Source organism: Oncorhynchus mykiss, chromosome 2 (genome assembly GCF_013265735.2).
Source record: "Oncorhynchus mykiss isolate Arlee chromosome 2, USDA_OmykA_1.1, whole genome shotgun sequence".
Classification (NCBI taxonomy): Eukaryota; Metazoa; Chordata; class Actinopteri; order Salmoniformes; family Salmonidae; genus Oncorhynchus; species Oncorhynchus mykiss.
The window spans coordinates 94,185,719-94,207,867 of NC_048566.1; the positions used below are offsets into that span (position 1 = coordinate 94,185,719).

At 49.0% G+C, this 22,149-nt stretch overlaps 1 protein-coding gene across 7 annotated transcripts in view; it reads right to left on the minus strand.

The window, feature by feature from the left end:
* LOC110500043 (bisphosphoglycerate mutase) overlaps positions 1-22,149 on the minus strand; it is a 36,948-nt gene that overhangs the window by 1,520 nt on the left and 13,279 nt on the right. For 3 of the 7 annotated variants that reach the window (XM_036959490.1, XM_036959482.1, XM_036959489.1), the window contains exons 4-5: positions 4,568-4,668; positions 2,487-2,690 (exon numbers count right to left, since the gene is read on the minus strand). In XM_036959490.1, the coding sequence (XP_036815385.1) occupies positions 2,502-2,690; positions 4,568-4,668 (290 nt within the window). In that variant the 3' untranslated portion in view covers positions 2,487-2,501. Of the gene's footprint in view, positions 1-734; positions 772-2,486; positions 2,691-4,567; positions 4,669-22,149 lie in introns of those variants that run through there. The other 4 variants (XM_036959497.1, XM_036959491.1, XM_036959507.1 and 1 more) reach the window with 2 other exon arrangements.

The window sequence follows — 22,149 nt, forward strand, 5'->3', positions numbered from 1 at the left end:
TTCCGCGGCTCCTGGTGGCGTGGGGTGAACTACATAGGAATGGGTCTGCGTCCCAAATGGCACATTATGTAGAGCACTACTTTTGACCAGGGCCCATAGACCCTATTCCCTATGTAGTGCACTACTTTTGACCAGGACCCATAGACCCTATTCCCTATGTAGTGCACTACTTTTGACCAGGGTCCATAGACCCTATTCCCTATGTAGTGCACTACTTTTGACCAGGGTCTATAGACCATATTCCCTATGTAGTGCACTACTTTTGACCAGCGTCTATAGTAGTGCAGTATTCAGTGAATAGGAAGCCATTTGGGAAGCAGGACAGTGACATGGAAGCCATCTAAGGAGCGTGAAAGGTTCTTTCTACAGGGAAACAAGGTCAGAGGGAACAGCCTCTTTAAATATAGAACAGCAATGCAGTGAGGCAGGGACCTTTTGAAGGAGCCCAAGATGACTAGCAGATTTGATTTACGGTGGCCAGCGGAACACAAAGAGGACGATGGTTGTAGGAGTTGTGGACACCTGGTTTCCATGGGAGGGGGTCGTAAATCAATTCGAGGTGTGTGTGTGTGTGTGTGTGTGTGCGCACGCGTGCGTGTATCCGTCCTTCAGAAGAGACACTTTTCTTAGTCTCACCACCTTTTCATGTGTGACGATGTCAACCACAACAGGTTCGAAAAAGCCCTGTTTCAAAACACACACAGACAGACACCATGGTGAGAGAACTTGCTTACCATTTGTGACAGATTTGCTCTTGACTCCAACTGTCTCCTGTGAAAACAAATGAGACTGTATTTCAGGATGTGTCCTGTCTTGTTACTAAACCATGTGACCTTTGCCAGGGTGACTTTATTTCAGGATGTATCCTGTCTTACCATGGGCCAATCATTATTACTTTTTAACATTTCTTTGTGGAGCTCAGATTCACAAATCTGAACAAAAAAAATGTAAAAGCAACATGCAACAATTTCAAAGATTTTACTGAGTTCAAGTTCATATCAGGAAATCTGTCCGTTTAAATAAATTCTTAGGCCCTAATCTATGGACTTCACATGACTGGGATTGCACAGATCCCCCCCCCCCCCAAAAAAAGATGACAACGTGGACCAGAAAACCAGTCAGTATCTGGTGTGACCACTATTTGCCTCATGCAGCAAGACACATCTCCTTCGCATAGAGTTGATCAGGCTGTTGATTTTGGCCTGTGGAATGTTGTCCCACTCCTCTTCAATGGCTGTGCAAGTTGTTGGATTTTGGCGGGAACTGGAACACGCTGTCGTACACGTTGATCCAGAGCATCCCAAACATGCTCAGTGGGTGACATGTCTGGGGAGTATGCAGACCATGGAAGAACTGGGACATTTAAAGAGTCCATGAATTGTGTAAATAATGTATTGTGTTCTTTTGGAGTCACTTTTATTAGTTACACAGGGTCAAAAGACCTTTGACTCTCTAACTTTCTCACTCATCATTATTCACGATTCATTCAGGATTATCCGTGATCATGGTAGCATCCACATTAATGTTGAAGTGTTTAGAAACATATTCTATTCTTAACAAATATATTACTTGTTAAACAAAATCTCTTTCTCAGAGCAATTGTATTAGAATAAAATACTACTATTTCCCAATTTCTTTGAGCAGACAATATAGCTCAGTATTTGAATTCATTTATTTTATTCAGTCGTTGTTGCTCATCTTTATCAAGGGTGTCAATAATTTTGGACCCCTCTGTATGTCCTGACTGGCACAGATGTATTTTGCCTTAGCACCAAACTGCTGAGCAATGCAATCCATATGTCCCTTCACATAACATCTACAGCATTTCTCTAAATAAGGATTTAAATATCAATGGTGAAAAGCCACACCAGAAGACTACAGTTCCCAAAATGCCATTCTTCTAGTCAAAGCCACTATGGAAACTAAGGATGGCCACATACTGTACAAACAGATATAGTACATGTGAGAAGGCGATATGGTGATTGATTTGATAGGACATAGTGGGAATCCAACCCACATGAGTCAGACCTGTTTCTGTTCTGATTGTTTTCTTCCTATAGAGGTGCACCTGACCCGTTCTGTGTCATGGGGTTGGTGTTTGACGGAGAAAACGTAGGTGAATAATTACAGCAAGTTACAACAACTCAGTAGCCTGCTGTTTTGACATCTTCCATGGTCATTGTTTGGTATGACAGAAAAACAGATCTGGGATCAGACTAGACTGAGTGCCTGGTGGTATAATCTGTAAAACTTTACTTATGCTCAATACCAATTACCTCTTCCGCTCATCGAGATTTAAAGGTGCAGTCAACTAAGAGGACTGCTTCAAATGGGAGGGATCACAGGACCCTGTTATTGTACCAGACACCCGAAGAAGCATTTGATATATTTGTCACTCTGTAGATAGCTACTAATCTGAACTAAAGCCTGGATGGAACTACGCTGGATGCTAGCAAGTGGATCAATGTTTGGTGAATGATCATGAGTAAATTATGAATAATCTATTGGCTAACTGGAGTGGAATGGAATGGAACTGGAATGTACTTTTTAAAGATATTAAATGCATCTCGCTGATGTAAAGAACGCTTTAGACCATACAATACCTGTCCCACAGTTAAAATGAAGCAGAAGACAGAACAGAAAAGTCCAGCAGGAAGGAAAGTTGAAGTGGAAGACCAAGAGGAGGAAAACTGCAGAACCAGTAAAGTAGAAGAGAAGAAAATAAGTTGCTAAGCAACAGTAACTGATAGATCTATAGAAATGTCCTCAAAAGAAATAGCCCACCTCAAAGGCTAAATACAAATCTAACCTAAAGATGTTATGTTACGTAGAGAAGAGTGCTATAGAACTTCTCTCCATGAGAGGGAAGCCTTGTAGTGTTCATGTAAAAACAACTTGGCTCGTACAAGTTCTTGTGGCTGGTAGGAATGGGACTAAAGATATCCCCTCATAAATTTGAGGTTGGAACAATGTGCCTTGTCGATCAACAGTAGCTCTGTATGTGGGAACATAGGTTCACAAACGGTCCCGAGTGTCTCTAAAAGAACAGGAAAGATTAGCCTGCTAGCTCGTTATAAAGAATAGGACACATTCACTGTCATCACACTATTTCAAATGACCTTCATATCACTGGACATGGCTAGGATATGTGTACAGAAATGATCTAGTTTAACTGGTCTAAATTCGAAATTAAAACAAATCAACTGTTTTGAGAAAGAAAAAGTTGGCTGTTATGAAAATGGTCGTCAACTGAAAACATTTGAGGGACTTGACCTTTTGTTCTAGTCTTAAACAGAACTCCAGAGGGAGACTTGACCTTTTGTTCTTGTCTTAAACAGAACTCCAGAGGGAGCTGCTCTCTGATTGGTCAAATATGGACAGCGTCACAATGTCACCAAGATCTACAACATCCCCTTGAGACGCTGTTTACACACTTATATATGCCATGATGTACTCTACCAGCGGTAAGATAACCTTGAACCAATAAGAGCAAGGTGTAATATTGCCTCAGAGTGGCTGGTGGGGTGAGGGCAGAACCAGGAAGTTATGTTGGCTTGATGCCACCTGCCACAGAGCTATCATTCTTCTACTGCTCGCTTGGTCTTCTTCTGAACTGGAGGAGACACGTTTGACATGATGTGTATACAAATCCTATTTCAACTGGTTTACACTAGTGTAGTAGACAGGTCTGTGTACCTGCAGCTACCACTACCAGATCTCACAGTCTCATGTCAGAATAAGACGTTCATCCATGTTTCTCAAAATGTATAAGTGTTTAAGTTTAAGTTTAGGCACTAACTCTGAATATTTAAGGTTAAGTTTAGACATTAACTCTGAATATGTAAGGTTAAGTTTAGACATTAACTCTTAATGTGTAAGGTTAAGTTTAGACATTAACTCTGAATTTTTAAGGTTAAGTTTAGACATTAACTCTTAATGTGTAAGGTTAAGTTTAGACATTAACTCTGAATTTTTAAGGTTGAGTTTAGGTATTAACTCTGAATATGTAAGGTTAAGTTTAGGTATTAACTCTGAATTTTTAAGGTTGAGTTTAGGTATTAACTCTGAATATGTAAGGTTAAGTTTAGACATTAACTCTGAATATGTAAGGTTAAGTTTAGACATTAACTCTTAATGTGTAAGGTTAAGTTTAGACATTAACTCTGAATTTTTAAGGTTGAGTTTAGGTATTAACTCTGAATATGTAAGGTTAAGTTTAGGTATTAACTCTGAATTTTTAAGGTTGAGTTTAGGTATTAACTCTGAATATGTAAGGTTAAGTTTAGGTATTAACTCTGAATATGTAAGGTTAAGTTTAGGTATTAACTCGGAATATATAAGGTTAAGTTTAGGTATTAACTCTGAATATATAAGGTTAAGTTTAGGTATTAACTCTGAATATATAAGGTTAAGTCTGTCTGTCTGTGTCTGTCTGTCTGTCTGTCTGTCTGTCTGTCTGTCTGTCTGTCTGTCTGTCTGTCTGTCTGTCCTCACTCTCTCTTTCTCTCTCCATCACTCCACCCCCCCACCACCCCTTTCTCTGTCTCTCTCTCCTCTAGTCCCTTACCTTATTCATAGCTTTGGGGCATTCTGTGGCCCCCACAATGTTGCCTTTCTCCCACATGGTCTTGATGTTGCGGATGCTGGGGGTCTGACATCCTGGTTGGTCTGTGGATAGGAAAGTAGACATTTTATCAGGAGTTTATTTAACTTTTATTTAACCAGACGAGACAGCTAACAATACATTCTCATTTAGGAGGATGCCACATTTAATAAAAACGAGGGAATGGGAGCCAAAAAGGTATTGAACATCTTGCCTGATAGCATCTTTTTTCCATGTCCACAATGTGTCCACAACCATATAGGATAGGATAAAGTTAAAAACTGGGTGGTTCAAGGCCTGAATGCTGATTGGCTGAAAGCCATGCCATATCAGACCGTATACCACGGGTATGACAAAACATTTATTTTTACTGCTCTAACTATGATGGTAACCATTTTCTAATAAGGAACTTTGTGTCAATAAAACACAGCTTTTTTATTTAAATGTTTTACCTTCATTTAACTAGGCAAGTCAGTTAAGAACAAACACGGACAACGCTGGGCCAATAATCACAACCGGTTGTGATACAGCCTGGTTTCGAAGCAGGCTGTCTATAGTGACGCCTCTAACACTGAGATGCAGTGCCTTAGACTGCTGTGCCACTCAGGAGCGCCACTGTTAGCAATACAGTACATGTACAATCACCTAACATGTTTAACTTTTCCCAGTCTCTCTACTTTATTTGATTTTGACCTGTGAAGCACTGTGTGCCCACTGCTTACATAATCATTTTGGGGATGCTATACACAGGAGGCTGCTGAAGGGAGGACAGCTCATAATAATGGCTGGAACGGCCCCAGTGGAATGTGTTTGATGTACTGTACTTGATACCATTCCAGCCATTCCGCTCCAGCCATTCCGCTCCAGCCATTCCGCTCCAGCTATTCCGCTCCAGCCATTCCGCTCCACCCATTCCGCTCCAGCCATTCCGCTCCAGCCATTCCGCTCCAGCCATTCCGCTCCAGCCATTCCGCTCCAGCTATTCCGCTCCAGCCATTCCGCTCCAGCCATTCCGCTCCACCCATTCCGCTCCAGCCATTCCGCTCCACCCATTCCGCTCCAGCCATTCCGCTCCAGCCATTCCGCTCCAGCTATTCCGCTCCAGCCATTCCGCTCCACCCATTCCACTCCAGCCATTCCGCTCCAGCCATTCCGCTCCAGCCATTCCGCTCCAGCCATTCCGCTCCAGCTATTCCGCTCCAGCCATTCCGCTCCAGCCATTCCGCTCCACCCATTCCGCTCCAGCCATTCCGCTCCACCCATTCCGCTCCACCCATTCCGCTCCACCCATTCCGCTCCACCCATTCCGCTCCACCCATTCCGCTCTACCCATTCCGCTCCAGCCATTCCGCTCCAGCCATTCCGCTCCAGCCATTCCGCTCCAGCCATTCCGCTCCAGTCATTCCGCTCCAGCCATTACCGCGAGCTTGTCCTCTTCATTTAAGGTGCCACCAACCTCCTGTGATGCCATATTTGACATTCAATAACATGAAGTGTAGACCTAATGACAGTGTGATGGAATACAGTATCCTCTATTTATACAGTGTGTTCCAGTGTGTTACCTGTCTGGGAGACAATAGGCGTGTGTGATGTCTTCACTGTGTTCACTGCCAAGTCGCCGCACCGCCATCGGATCAAACTCACCACATCCCAGGGTTTAACGTATTCCAGGTGGCTCGCCGAAGGACGGCTCACGGCAGGGAGCTCGGGGTCCAGGGGATCTTGTCCTCGGGCCAGTTCATGTTTAAATCTATCAAACTCTGAGAACGTGAGGTCGTCCAGGTACCCTGCTAGTGCGGAGTCATCGATGCGTTTCGACATCTCAGCAGGAGGGGAGGGATCTTGTGAGGCCAATGCTGGTGAGGACAAGGAGTCGTGGAGCAGCCTCGGGCGCTCATCGGAGACCAAGTCTCTAATATGAACCCGAGTGGGCAGATCTCATCTACGAGGACAGCGACCTCGCATGAAAGGCAGAATTGAGAGAGAGGGTATGAAGATGTCTGGCGAGGACATACTGCAGGTGAAGCAGGAGGACCTCAGCAAGCTGGTGAGAGTAACCCGCATTCGACATAAGGTACAGGGATAACATCGACTGGCCTCAGTTTGTTAACCACATTCTGAAAAACACCAGCGAGTTCCAGCACTCCTGGAAGGTGTCTGCCGAACCCCAGGTGCTGGTCGAATGGTGGTTCATGCTCGGACACATAGACAGCATGATGCTGGTCAAGAAGAGGACCGGGCCAGAGCACGTCTTTGTGGTGGAGAACAAGGGCACTGTGGGAACGATGGTAGGCCGCGCTTACAAGAAGGGAGCCGACGGAGAGGCCTTGGTGGACCCGAATAGCGCATACAGTCTTCAGGTGCAGGGTTACCTGATGATGTTGCCAAAACTCCTCACGCCAAAAATCCTCCCTCCTCCTGCCTTGGACTGGAAGCTCAACGATAAGGTCTTTCTGATTTTCAGGGACTACACCGTTTCTCCCGTGGAGTACCACGTCTACACGATCTCCCATTGCAAAAAACTGCAGACCGATCTGGAGGAGCTGAACCGCTACGTGATAGGCTTCGTGTTCAAGATAGTGCTGCTGGCTCTGGAGAGGGCTTATCATTTGTAGCAATCGTTCGAATCAATTGGTCTGTAAAATGGTCGAATGTAAAATTTGCTCGACCTATCCTTTCAAAACTTGTGCTTTTTATTACAATAAATAATAAAGACGACCAGTTTTATTCATATCACTGCACATCCACAACAGTCTAGTCTTGACAACAGTCTTAATGACAACAGGCTTAATCTCAATTCAATGTTCTTATATTCTTACGCAGAGCAATCTTTAAGAGACTTGGCGCTTAAGTAGACCGTATTAATTTAGACAGATGTGCAGTTTTTTTTTGTTTTACATGCAATTTTTCAGTGGGTCAGTGGGTCTCTATACTCTATACTCTGCAACCTTGGTGATACGATTCGTTTGCACGGTCTGCAGGTGCATCACATCATGGGGGGGTCATGGGTTAGTCGTCCTTTTCGGGGCGGGTCGACGAGAAGCAGCCCCCCCACTCGAAGGTGAAGGCCGTCTCGAGGGATGTCACTGGAGGACTTCGGGACTCAAGGAAGGGCTCTTCTTCGAGCAGTCGTGTAACTTCTTGTAGAGATCGACTCACTCCATCTCTTCGAAGACGACCATCGCGACTGAGACGATCAAATCGACCACGTTCCAAGGGACTCCGCTTGATGTACCTAGGATCGTCGGAAAGGACTGGCCTGTTCAAATGTCCAGTTCCTTCTCGGTGAGACGATCCATAACACTGTTCAGTTCAGATCGAGAGTAGTCCGTCCCAATGGGTTTCGGGTGAGGACTCCGACGCACTTCCACGCTCTCGAGGAATCCTCCTTGTGAGAGAGGGCTGCGTGCTCAGTGTGCAGTCTCTCGTACAGCCGGGTGTTGACGCGGCTTAAGACTCTCATCACGATGTTCACTGCCAAGTCGCCGCACCGCCATCGGATCAAACTCACCACATCCCAGGGTTTAGCGTATTCCAGGTGGCTCGCCAAAGGACGGCTCACGGCAGGGAGCTCGGGGTCCAGGGGATCTTGTCCTCGGGCCAGTTCATGTTTAAATCTATCAAACTCTGAGAACGTGAGGTCGTCCAGGTACCCTGCTAGTGCGGAGTCATCGATGCGTTTCGACATCTCAGCAGGAGGGGAGGGATCTTGTGAGGCCAATGCTGGTGAGGACAAGGAGTCGTGGAGTCTGTTATGACAGAGTCCGGTATGAACGAGGTGGGGGCCGGCTCAGAGGTCGAAAGGTGTACCTGGCAGTTCCAACTTGGTTGTCTCCAAGGGGAGAGATGGTAAAACGGAGTCTGGTGAGGACAGTTTGCACCAAATGAGTCCCGGAGTCTGAGAGTCCCTAAACTGACAAAGAGGCCGAAGGTATCTCATGTACGAGTCCGTCGGAGTTTGTACGAACCGTGTAATCTGTCGGACTCCTTTTTTGGTTCCAATCTCAGATTCCTCCGTTTCCAAGGGAGAGTCTAAACTATGTGTGCCGACCGAGTAAACCATGTATGTGGACCGAGTTCTGGGCTCGAGTCTGACAATGCAGCCCCCAGCTTGACCCTATAAACACACACAGAGACTTCTGTGCATTTAGGAACAAATACTCCAGAGACATTGAAGTTCAACATTCTCCAGAGACAGACCAGATCAGAGACACACCCCGACCGCAGTTATCATCCAGGCCGACCCAGACATAAGTAGCCAAGACAGGGCCGACTTTGTGAACACGTTTCACCGAGCACTCAGTTTTAGAGTGACCTACCTATGGCCGACGATTTATTGGGCAAGGGACTGCTAACTAGTGAGAGTTACCATGAAGTCACAAAGAGAGAGCTGAGGGATACGGCTGGGATGTCTCGTCTGTTGGAAGAAACTACACTCCACCAACATGTCTACACCCTACACTTGACTCACAAACCTCACCTGATGAGAGAACTCACCCAACACTGTGATTCTTACGAAGATACGGTGAGCCTGAATCGAATTCCATGGTTATTAAACTCAATTCCCAGCCCGGTTTGCGTTTGAATTTAGCTAATTCTGTGTTATTTTTTTACAGGACCTGTCAAGAAAGAGCTCATCGATTCCCACGTCGAGTATGTGGAGATGTTGGCCAATTTGGGGGGTCGACATTATTTCCAAGTTGCTGTACTCTTCAGGTGTGTATCACAAGTAAAAACGGGATATTCTGACACTTCGCTTTCAGCCCGAAAGCGACAAGGCACACCCACTTTTGATCTCCATGCACCTAAAAGGAGAGGATATACTGCTGAAAAATGTGCAGTCTGCACGGTCAAGCTCACAACGAAGTCCTCCCGCGGATCGTCAAGCTGATCAATACCAAATTATGGCCTGCTCCCTCAGTTGTTAGCTGGGCACAAAATTGTATAGGAATGTCTCAACAATCCCATTCTTTTTTTTCAGGACAATCTATTTGATAAAATGCTTTCAAATAAGAGCATCCACAAGTTTATGTGACTTATGTTTTTTTTTTTTTAGAGGGAGATCTATTTTCTAAATATTCATACATTAATTTTCCAGGAATGTTGGACCCTGCGTGGCCATAATTCATATATTCCATTGTGTGTTCTGTTCCCAAAATAAAGAAAAGTATATCTCAAAACACGTGGTTCTTATTATATTTGTTGGGTAGTAAATCCGAGGTTTATTTTTTGTTACAGGTAATCCAAGTAACCATACATTTACCAGGTACATTTACCAAAGGCATCCCGTCGAAAAAGGACACCTGAAGCTTTCTTTCCATCAGGACCTGAACCCCGCCGCTCGGCAGAGCTTTGTTAGAAACTTATCGAAACATATACCTTGATCTACCTAACCTATCCACCAACCGTCCACTAGCTTTGACCAAGTGATGATGCGTCCGTCGGCTGTATGCACTGAGAAATCCAAAGCTTGTTGTATCGACACCCCCTTGTCCAGGATAAAATCTCCATTCTCTGTTTCCTCGAGGAGTCTGGCAGTCTCTATTGGGGTGCCACAGGGTTCAATTCTTGGACCGACTCTCTTCTCTGTATACATCAATGATGTCGCTCTTGCTGCTGGTGAGTCTCTGATCCACCTCTACGCAGACGACACTATTCTGTATACTTCTGGCCCTTCTTTGGACACGGTGTTAACAACCCTCCAGGCAAGCTTCAATGCCATACAACTCTCCTTCCGTGGCCTCCAATTGCTCTTAAATACAAGTAAAACTAAATGCATGCTCTTCAACTGGCTTCAATTTGCTTCCTATTTCACAACAAAGCATCCTTCACTCATGCTGCCAAACATACCCTTGTAAAACTGACCATCCTATCAATCCTCGACTTCGGCGATGTCATTAACAAAATAGCCTCCAATACCCTACTCAACAAATTGGATGCAGTCTATCACAGTGCCATCCGTTTTGTCACCAAAGCCCCATATACTACCCACCATTGCGACCTGTACGCTCTCGTTGGCTGGCCCTCGCTTCATACTCGTCGCCAAACCCACTGGCTCCATGTCATCTACAAGACCCTGCTAGGTAAAGTCCCCCCTTATCTCAGCTCGCTGGTCACCATAGCATCACCCACCTGTAGCACGCGCTCCAGCAGGTATATCTCTCTGGTCACCCCCAAAACCAATTCATTCTTTGGCCGCCTCTCCTTCCAGTTCTCTGCTGCCAATGACTGGAACGAACTACAAAAATCTCTGAAACTGGAAACACATATCTCCCTCACTAGCTTTAAGCACCAGCTGTCAGAGCAGCTCACAGATTACTGCACCTGTACATAGCCCATCTATAATTTAGCCCGAACAACTACCTCTCCCCCTACAGTATTTATTTATTTTGCTCCTTTGCACCCCATTATTTCTCTCTATTTTGCACATTCTTGCACTGCAACTCTACCATTCCAGTGTTTTACTTGCTATATTGTATTTACCTTCTCACCTCATTTGCTCACATTGTATATAGACTTATTTTTCTACTGTATTATTGACTACCAACACTTATCTCCCTCACTAGCTTTAAGCACCAGCTGTCAGAGCAGCTCACAGATTACTGCACCTGTACATAGCCCACCTATAATTTAGCCCAAACAACTACCTCTCCCCCTACTGTATTTATTTTATTTTACTTATTTTGCTCCTTTGCACCCCATTATTTTTATTTCTACTTTGCACATTCTTCCACTGCAAATCTACCATTCCAGTGTTTTACTTGCTATATTGTGTTTACTTTGCCACCATGGCCTTTTTTTGCCTTTACCTCCATTATCTCACCTCATTTGCTCACATCGTATATAGACTTGTTTCTACTGTATTATTGACTGTATGTTTGTTTTACTCCATGTGTAACTCTGTGTAGTTGTGTGTGTCGAGCTGCTTTGCTTTATCTTGGCCAGGTCGCTGTTGTAAATGAGAACTTGTTCTCAACTTGCCTACCTGGTTAAATAAAGGTGTTCTCAACTGGCCTACCTGGTTAAATAAAGGTGTTCTCAACTAGCCTACCTGGTTAAATAAAGGTGAAATAAAAATAAATAAATAAATAAAGTAGCAACTCTTAGGCTTAGTCCATGTGCAGCCCTCCCTCCTCTCTCAGAATATCAAGTCCACAGTCTGGTTTATATACCTCTGCTCTCTCTCCAACTGCACAAATCATTCCTGCTTGCTCTTTCAGCAGCTATAACTATCATCCTCCCTCCCTCTTCCCTCACAGCCTCCCTCCCTCTAGCCTCTCATCCTCCCTCCCTCTAGCCTCTCATCCTCCCTCCCTCTTCCCTCACAGCCTCCCTCCCTCTAGCCTCTCATCCTCCCTCCCTCTAGCCTCTCATCCTCCCTCCCTCTAGCCTCTCATCCTCCCTCCCTCTAGCCTCTCATCCTCCCTCCCTCTAGCCTCTCATCCTCCCTCCCTCTAGCCTCTCATCCTCCCTCCCTCTAGCCTCTCATCCTCCCTCCCTCTAGCCTCTCATCCTCCCTCCCTCTAGCCTCTCATCCTCCCTCCCTCTTCCCTCACAGCCTCCCTCCCTCTAGCCTCTCATCCTCCCTCCCTCTAGCCTCTCATCCTCCCTCCCTCTAGCCTCTCATCCTCCCTCCCTCTTCCCTCACAGCCTCCCTCCCTCTAGCCTCTCATCCTCCCTCCCTCTAGCCTCTCATCCTCCCTCCCTCTAGCCTCTCATCCTCCCTCCCTCTAGCCTCTCATCCTCCCTCCCTCTAGCCTCTCATCCTCCCTCCCTCTTCCCTCACAGCCTCCCTCCCTCTAGCCTCTCATCCTCCCTCCCTCTAGCCTCTCATCCTCCCTCCCTCTAGCCTCTCATCCTCCCTCCCTCTTCCCTCACAGCCTCCCTCCCTCTAGCCTCTCATCCTCCCTCCCTCTAGCCTCTCATCCTCCCTCCCTCTAGCCTCTCATCCTCCCTCCCTCTAGCCTCTCATCCTCCCTCCCTCTAGCCTCTCATCCTCCCTCCCTCTAGCCTCTCATCCTCCCTCCCCCTTCCCTCCCTGTCTCTCTCCCCCCTCTCATCCTCCCTCCCCCTCTACCTCTCTCCCTCTTCCTTCTCTCCCTCTCCCCCCTCTCCCTCTCTCCCTCTTCCTTCTCTCCCTCTCTCCCTCTTCCTTCTCTCCCTCTCCCCCCTCTCCCCTCTCCCTCTCTCCCTCTTCCTTCTCTCCCTCTCCCCCATAGCCCTCTCTCCCTCTTCCCTCTCTCCCTCTCCCCCCTCTCCCTCTCTCCCTCTTCCTTCTCTCCCTCTCCCCCCTCTCCCTCTCTCCCTCTGTGCTGCAGAGGACATTGTCTATGGCACTCCGTGTTGAACGTTTTCTAAGGTGTGTATGTATTGTTCTCATTATGGGAGAAAGGAGGAAAAGAGCATCAGAAATTCCCAACATATTGTAAATGTAAATAACAAAAGAGATTTAAGAGCTAATGTTACCCTGGGTATCTCTACCAAAGCATATATACTATCCTATCTATAAAACACTGTGTTAGTTAGTCATAATACATCTCCCATCTGTATTTAGGGCTGTACAGACAGGCAGACCAGGAGGGATTTAGTGAAGTGCAGTCCATTACGTAACATTATAAGTCATACGAAACCCTTGCCAACTCACTAATGCCAAGAACGACAGGCTGAAACAGCTCCTCTGAACTGAGATGTCAAATATGCCAGAGCAGCCCAATTTCTTAAAAGATATGTCACAATAATAACTCAACATTATTTGATGTAAGAAATGTATGATTTTCCGTTCGCAAGTCACTGACTGACTTATTATTTGAAGGTTGTCCTGTTCAGAGAGAGTCTGCTTCCACTGAGAAGAGACGTGATGGGCAGATACAATAACAGAATAGTCGTTGAGGAATAAACAGATGCTGAAAGAAGTGAATTATGGGATGGGGTGTATGTTCATAACTCCTGCCAATGAAATGCTCTTTTGATATGATCCTGAGACTGACTGGGTATGCCATTGACAGCTACTGTAAATTCACAGCTCACTGCCAACTACGTCCAGAGTGAGACGAACAGGGTGAACAGAACAGTCGCAGAGTAAGGTAACACAATACGTAATTTCCGAAGACTGAAAATGCAGGTTTTTTTCTTCAGTCTCAGAGAGTAGGGGAAGGAGAAAGAAATCAGAGACCAGAAAAAATTTAAATTAAAATTACAATTTTGGCTAATAAAAATATATCAAAACTCCTCGTTTTTGTTTGAAGCTACAGTTTCCTGTGCATTTTTTGAAACATTTAAGATATTAGAGGCTACTATCAATTTAAATGTGGCCTTGGTTGTACTGCACGTCTCCCAGTCCATTAAATAATAATGATAATGTGATAATACTTCATGTTATTTCTGGAAAGATTCCACAATACTCAATAAGTTGGAATAGTGAAGTGTGTGTATTTGGCTGCTTTGTGCAAGTTCTCCCGTTCGGAGACTGTTACATGGCAGTCACAAAACAAAGCCAGCAGAGCCAGCAAGCCTTTTTTCACTGTGGGACCTTCCTTTCCCGGTCGTTCCACTAAAGTGTGGTCTGGGTAGTGTTCAGTAGGGAGAAAATGTTTTGAAACAGAGTGAAACGGGGGTACAAACTGAACATGTCCAAGTAGAGCACAGAGCTCTGGAAAGTATCATGCTGAAATTTCATTGGAAACTATTTATGTATATCCATGAATAAAGTTCTGCAGTTTGAGTACATTTAAGAACAATTCATTCAGACAGAACAACTCAAACAGACAGATCCACATGAATGTTTATGTACCCAAACAATTTGTAAGATTCTAGTACTGAATACAGAAATAGTCGCAGCTGAATCTGAGAAGGGAGCAACATCTACTGAGAATGACTGGGATTCCCAATGAAACCACATTCTCTGGGATACAGCGGTCTTAAAGAGAAGGGAGCAGCATCTACTGAGAATGACTGGGATTCCCAATGAAACCACATTCTCTGGGATACAGCGGTCTTAAAGAGAAGGGAGCAGCATCTACTGAGAATGACTGGGATTCCCAATGAAACCACATTCTCTGGGATACAGCGGTCTTAAAGAGAAGGGAGCAACATCTACTGAGAATGACTGGGATTCCCAATGAAACCACATTCTCTGGGATACAGCGGTCTTAAAGAGAAGGAATATAATATCTATTGTTTACAGGAAACTCATTCAACAATTTTAGATGAAGTTGTGTGGGGAAAGGACTGGGTGTGAAATGTACTTCTCAAATGGGTAAAGAAACTCAAAAGGGGTGATGATTTTAATTAACAGTCATTTTGATCTGAATGTGCAAATTGTCCAAACAGATCCTCAAGGTAGATGGATGATTTTAAATATGTTATTGGACCATAAACAGATATGGCTCATTAACCTTTACGGACCAAATAATAATGATCCACGTTTCTTAGAAAATATATATAATAAATTATCAACCCTACAAGCAATACAAGATTATATTATTATGGTGGGAGATATGCACTTAAGGAAATCACGAATTTCATGGACACTGTTGGATATATGGAGGCTTAAATATAAAGACCTTTAGGTCAAAAGAGTCCATATTAATTAACAAAGGAAATTGAAGGACTAACAGTACAGATAGATAGCAATAAAAACTGTACCATAGAGGCACAGAATAAGTCAGAGGAAAAAAAAATGGAGGAGCTTATTCAAGAAATATCAAGTGTAATATATTATTTTAAAAAAAAGCAAACTGGATGGAATATGGGGGCGAAATGCACCAAGTTATGTTTTTATCTTCAACATAGAAATGCTACCTAAAATAATTTACTGAAACTTCGTCCATGATTCAACAAATTATATTTTGAAAGAGGAAGCAAAGTACTTTAAGCATATGGTTTCGTTTCAGTCTCCGCCATCTCCTCTAACCAAAGATCATTTTATGGATTTTTTTCTATTTAATAATGTCAAATTAACATCTGTACAGAAAGACTCATGTGAAGCCAAATTACTGAGGAGGAACTTCTTAAATGCAATTAAAGACTAAGTCCAGGAAAACTCCAGGGCTCAAGAGGACCGTTATTAGCATGTTTTAACCACTCCTATATAAATGGTAGATTATCTGACACTCAACAAGAAGGTCTGATTTAATTATTACTGAAACTGGATACAAGTGGTATATATAAAGATCCAGTCCATTAAAAAAATTGGCGGCCTCTTACACTTCAGTGTTGTAATGCAAAAATTATAACTAAATGTATAGCGCATATAATTAAAAAGTCACGGGCTGACCCACCACCAGGTAGGCTGACTAACAGTAGTCAGAGTCACGTCAGACACGGGCTGACCCACCACCAGGTAGGCTGACTAACAGTAGTCAGAGTCGCGGCAGACACGGGCTGACCCACCACCAGGTAGGCTGACTAACAGTAGTCAGAGTCGCGGCAGACACGGGCTGACCCACCACCAGGTAGGCTGACTAACAGTAGTCAGAGTCGCGGCAGACACGGGCTGACCCACCACCAGGTAGGCTGACTAACAGTAGTCAGAGTCGCGGCAGACACGGGCTGACCCACCACCAGGTAGGCTGACTAACAGTAGTCAGAGTCGCGGCAGTCACGGGCTGACCCACCACCAGGTAGGCTGACTAACAGTAGTCAGAGTCGCGGCAGACACGGGCTGACCCACCACCAGGTAGGCTGACTAACAGTAGTCAGAGTCGCGGCAGACACGGGCTGACCCACCACCAGGTAGGCTGACTAACAGTAATCAGAGTCGCGGCAGACACGGGCTGACCCACCACCAGGTAGGCTGACTAACAGTAGTCAGAGTCGCGGCAGACACGGGCTGACCCACCACCAGGTAGGCTGACTAACAGTAGTCAGAGTCGCGGCAGACACGGGCTGACCCACCACCAGGTAGGCTGACTAACAGTAGTCAGAGTCGCGGCAGACACGGGCTGACCCACCACCAGGTAGGCTGACTAACAGTAGTCAGAGTCGCGGCAGACACGGGCTGACCCACCACCAGGTAGGCTGACTAACAGTAGTCAGAGTCGCGGCAGACACGGGCTGACCCACCACCAGGTAGGCTGACTAACAGTAGTCAGAGTCGCGGCAGACACGGGCTGACCCACCACCAGGTAGGCTGACTAACAGTAGTCAGAGTCGCGGCAGACACGGGCTGACCCACCACCAGGTAGGCTGACTAACAGTAGTCAGAGTCGCGGCAGACACGGGCTGACCCACCACCAGGTAGGCTGACTAACAGTAGTCAGAGTCGCGGCAGACACGGGCTGACCCACCACCAGGTAGGCTGACTAACAGTAGTCAGAGTCGCGGCAGACACGGGCTGACCCACCACCAGGTAGGCTGACTAACAGTAGTCAGAGTCGCGGCAGACACGGGCTGACCCACCACCAGGTAGGCTGACTAACAGTAGTCAGAGTCGCGGCAGACACGGGCTGACCCACCACCAGGTAGGCTGACTAACAGTAGTCAGAGTCGCGGCAGACACGGGCTGACCCACCACCAGGTAGGCTGACTAACAGTAGTCAGAGTCGCGGCAGACACGGGCTGACCCACCACCAGGTAGGCTGACTAACAGTAGTCAGAGTCGCGGCAGACACGGGCTGACCCACCACCAGGTAGGCTGACTAACAGTAGTCAGAGTCGCGGCAGTCACGGGCTGACCCACCACCAGGTAGGCTGACTAACAGTAGTCAGAGTCGCGTCAGACACGGGCTGACCCACCACCAGGTAGGCTGACTAACAGTAGTCAGAGTCGCGGCAGACACGGGCTGACCCACCACCAGGTAGGCTGACTAACAGTAGTCAGAGTCGCGTCAGACACGGGCTGACCCACCACCAGGTAGGCTGACTAACAGTAGTCAGAGTCACGGCAGACACGGGCTGACCCACCACCAGGTAGGCTGACTAACAGTAGTCAGAGTCGCGGCAGACACGGGCTGACCCACCACCAGGTAGGCTGACTAACAGTAGTCAGAGTCACGGCAGACACGGGCTGACCCACCACCAGGTAGGCTGACTAACAGTAGTCAGAGTCGCGGCAGACACGGGCTGACCCACCACCAGGTAGGCTGACTAACAGTAGTCAGAGTCACGGCAGACACGGGCTGACCCACCACCAGGTAGGCTGACTAACAGTAGTCAGAGTCGCGGCAGACACGGGCTGACCCACCACCAGGTAGGCTGACTAACAGTAGTCAGAGTCGCGGCAGACACGGGCTGACCCACCACCAGGTAGGCTGACTAACAGTAGTCAGAGTCGCGGCAGACACGGGCTGACCCACCACCAGGTAGGCTGACTAACAGTAGTCAGAGTCGCGGCAGACACGGGCTGACCCACCACCAGGTAGGCTGACTAACAGTAGTCAGAGTCGCGGCAGACACGGGCTGACCCACCACCAGGTAGGCTGACTAACAGTAGTCAGAGTCGCGGCAGACACGGGCTGACCCACCACCAGGTAGGCTGACTAACAGTATTCAGAGTCGCGGCAGACACGGGCTGACCCACCACCAGGTAGGCTGACTAACAGTAGTCAGAGTCGCGGCAGACACGGGCTGACCCACCACCAGGTAGGCTGACTAACAGTAGTCAGAGTCGCGGCAGACACGGGCTGACCCACCACCAGGTAGGCTGACTAACAGTAGTCAGAGTCGCGGCAGACACGGGCTGACCCACCACCAGGTAGGCTGACTAACAGTAGTCAGAGTCGCGGCAGACACGGGCTGACCCACCACCAGGTAGGCTGACTAACAGTAGTCAGAGTCGCGGCAGACACGGGCTGACCCACCACCAGGTAGGCTGACTAACAGTAGTCAGAGTCACGGCAGACATGGGCTGACCCACCACCAGGTAGGCTGACTAACAGTAGTCAGAGTCGCGGCAGACACGGGCTGACCCACCACCAGGTAGGCTGACTAACAGTAGTCAGAGTCACGGCAGACACGGGCTGACCCACCACCAGGTAGGCTGACTAACAGTAGTCAGAGTCGCGGCAGACACGGGCTGACCCACCACCAGGTAGGCTGACTAACAGTAGTCAGAGTCACGGCAGACACGGGCTGACCCACCACCAGGTAGGCTGACTAACAGTAGTCAGAGTCGCGGCAGACACGGGCTGACCCACCACCAGGTAGGCTGACTAACAGTAGTCAGAGTCGCGGCAGACACGGGCTGACCCACCACCAGGTAGGCTGACTAACAGTAGTCAGAGTCGCGGCAGACACGGGCTGACCCACCACCAGGTAGGCTGACTAACAGTAGTCAGAGTCGCGGCAGACACGGGCTGACCCACCACCAGGTAGGCTGACTAACAGTAGTCAGAGTCGCGGCAGACACGGGCTGACCCACCACCAGGTAGGCTGACTAACAGTAGTCAGAGTCGCGGCAGACACGGGCTGACCCACCACCAGGTAGGCTGACTAACAGTAGTCAGAGTCGCGGCAGACACGGGCTGACCCACCACCAGGTAGGCTGACTAACAGTAGTCAGAGTCGCGGCAGACACGGGCTGACCCACCACCAGGTAGGCTGACTAACAGTAGTCAGAGTCGCGGCAGACACGGGCTGACCCACCACCAGGTAGGCTGACTAACAGTAGTCAGAGTCGCGGCAGACACGGGCTGACCCACCACCAGGTAGGCTGACTAACAGTAGTCAGAGTCGCGGCAGACACGGGCTGACCCACCACCAGGTAGGCTGACTAACAGTAGTCAGAGTCGCGGCAGACACGGGCTGACCCACCACCAGGTAGGCTGACTAACAGTAGTCAGAGTCGCGTCAGACACGGGCTGACCCACCACCAGGTAGGCTGACTAACAGTAGTCAGAGTCGCGGCAGACACGGGCTGACCCACCACCAGGTAGGCTGACTAACAGTAGTCAGAGTCGCGGCAGACACGGGCTGACCCACCACCAGGTAGGCTGACTAACAGTAGTCAGAGTCGCGGCAGACACGGGCTGACCCACCACCAGGTAGGCTGACTAACAGTAGTCAGAGTCGCGGCAGACACGGGCTGACCCACCACCAGGTAGGCTGACTAACAGTAGTCAGAGTCGCGGCAGACACGGGCTGACCCACCACCAGGTAGGCTGACTAACAGTAGTCAGAGTCGCGGCAGACACGGGCTGACCCACCACCAGGTAGGCTGACTAACAGTAGTCAGAGTCGCGGCAGACACGGGCTGACCCACCACCAGGTAGGCTGACTAACAGTAGTCAGAGTCGCGTCAGACACGGGCTGACCCACCACCAGGTAGGCTGACTAACAGTAGTCAGAGTCGCGGCAGACACGGGCTGACCCACCACCAGGTAGGCTGACTAACAGTAGTCAGAGTCGCGGCAGACACGGGCTGACCCACCACCAGGTAGGCTGACTAACAGTAGTCAGAGTCGCGGCAGACACGGGCTGACCCACCACCAGGTAGGCTGACTAACAGTAGTCAGAGTCGCGGCAGACACGGGCTGACCCACCACCAGGTAGGCTGACTAACAGTAGTCAGAGTCGCGGCAGACACGGGCTGACCCACCACCAGGTAGGCTGACTAACAGTAGTCAGAGTCGCGGCAGACACGGGCTGACCCACCACCAGGTAGGCTGACTAACAGTAGTCAGAGTCGCGGCAGACACGGGCTGACCCACCACCAGGTAGGCTGACTAACAGTAGTCAGAGTCGCGTCAGACACGGGCTGACCCACCACCAGGTAGGCTGACTAACAGTAGTCAGAGTCGCGGCAGACACGGGCTGACCCACCACCAGGTAGGCTGACTAACAGTAGTCAGAGTCGCGGCAGACACGGGCTGACCCACCACCAGGTAGGCTGACTAACAGTAGTCAGAGTCGCGGCAGACACGGGCTGACCCACCACCAGGTAGGCTGACTAACAGTAGTCAGAGTCGCGGCAGACACGGGCTGACCCACCACCAGGTAGGCTGACTAACAGTAGTCAGAGTCGCGGCAGACACGGGCTGACCCACCACCAGGTAGGCTGACTAACAGTAGTCAGAGTCGCGGCAGACACGGGCTGACCCACCACCAGGTAGGCTGACTAACAGTAGTCAGAGTCGCGGCAGACACGGGCTGACCCACCACCAGGTAGGCTGACTAACAGTAGTCAGAGTCGCGGCAGACACGGGCTGACCCACCACCAGGTAGGCTGACTAACAGTAGTCAGAGTCGCGGCAGACACGGGCTGACCCACCACCAGGTAGGCTGACTAACAGTAGTCAGAGTCGCGGCAGTCACGGGCTGACCCACCACCAGGTAGGCTGACTAACAGTAGTCAGAGTCGCGGCAGTCACGGGCTGACCCACCACCAGGTAGGCTGACTAACAGTAGTCAGAGTCGCGGCAGACACGGGCTGACCCACCACCAGGTAGGCTGACTAACAGTAGTCAGAGTCGCGGCAGACACGGGCTGACCCACCACCAGGTAGGCTGACTAACAGTAGTCAGAGTCGCGGCAGACACGGGCTGACCCACCACCAGGTAGGCTGACTAACAGTAGTCAGAGTCGCGGCAGACACGGGCTGACCCACCACCAGGTAGGCTGACTAACAGTAGTCAGAGTCGCGGCAGACACGGGCTGACCCACCACCAGGTAGGCTGACTAACAGTAGTCAGAGTCGCGGCAGACACGGGCTGACCCACCACCAGGTAGGCTGACTAACAGTAGTCAGAGTCGCGGCAGACACGGGCTGACCCACCACCAGGTAGGCTGACTAACAGTAGTCAGAGTCGCGGCAGACACGGGCTGACCCACCACCAGGTAGGCTGACTAACAGTAGTCAGAGTCGCGGCAGTCACGGGCTGACCCACCACCAGGTAGGCTGACTAACAGTAGTCAGAGTCGCGGCAGACACGGGCTGACCCACCACCAGGTAGGCTGACTAACAGTAGTCAGAGTCGCGGCAGACACGGGCTGACCCACCACCAGGTAGGCTGACTAACAGTAGTCAGAGTCGCGGCAGACACGGGCTGACCCACCACCAGGTAGGCTGACTAACAGTAGTCAGAGTCGCGGCAGACACGGGCTGACCCACCACCAGGTAGGCTGACTAACAGTAGTCAGAGTCGCGGCAGTCACGGGCTGACCCACCACCAGGTAGGCTGACTAACAGTAGTCAGAGTCGCGGCAGACACGGGCTGACCCACCACCAGGTAGGCTGACTAACAGTAGTCAGAGTCGCGGCAGACACGGGCTGACCCACCACCAGGTAGGCTGACTAACAGTAGTCAGAGTCGCGGCAGACACGGGCTGACCCACCACCAGGTAGGCTGACTAACAGTAGTCAGAGTCGCGGCAGACACGGGCTGACCCACCACCAGGTAGGCTGACTAACAGTAGTCAGAGTCGCGGCAGACACGGGCTGACCCACCACCAGGTAGGCTGACTAAAAGTAGTCAGAGTCGCGGCAGACACGGGCTGACCCACCACCAGGTAGGCTGACTAACAGTAGTCAGAGTCGCGGCAGACACGGGCTGACCCACCACCAGGTAGGCTGACTAACAGTAGTCAGAGTCGCGGCAGTCACGGGCTGA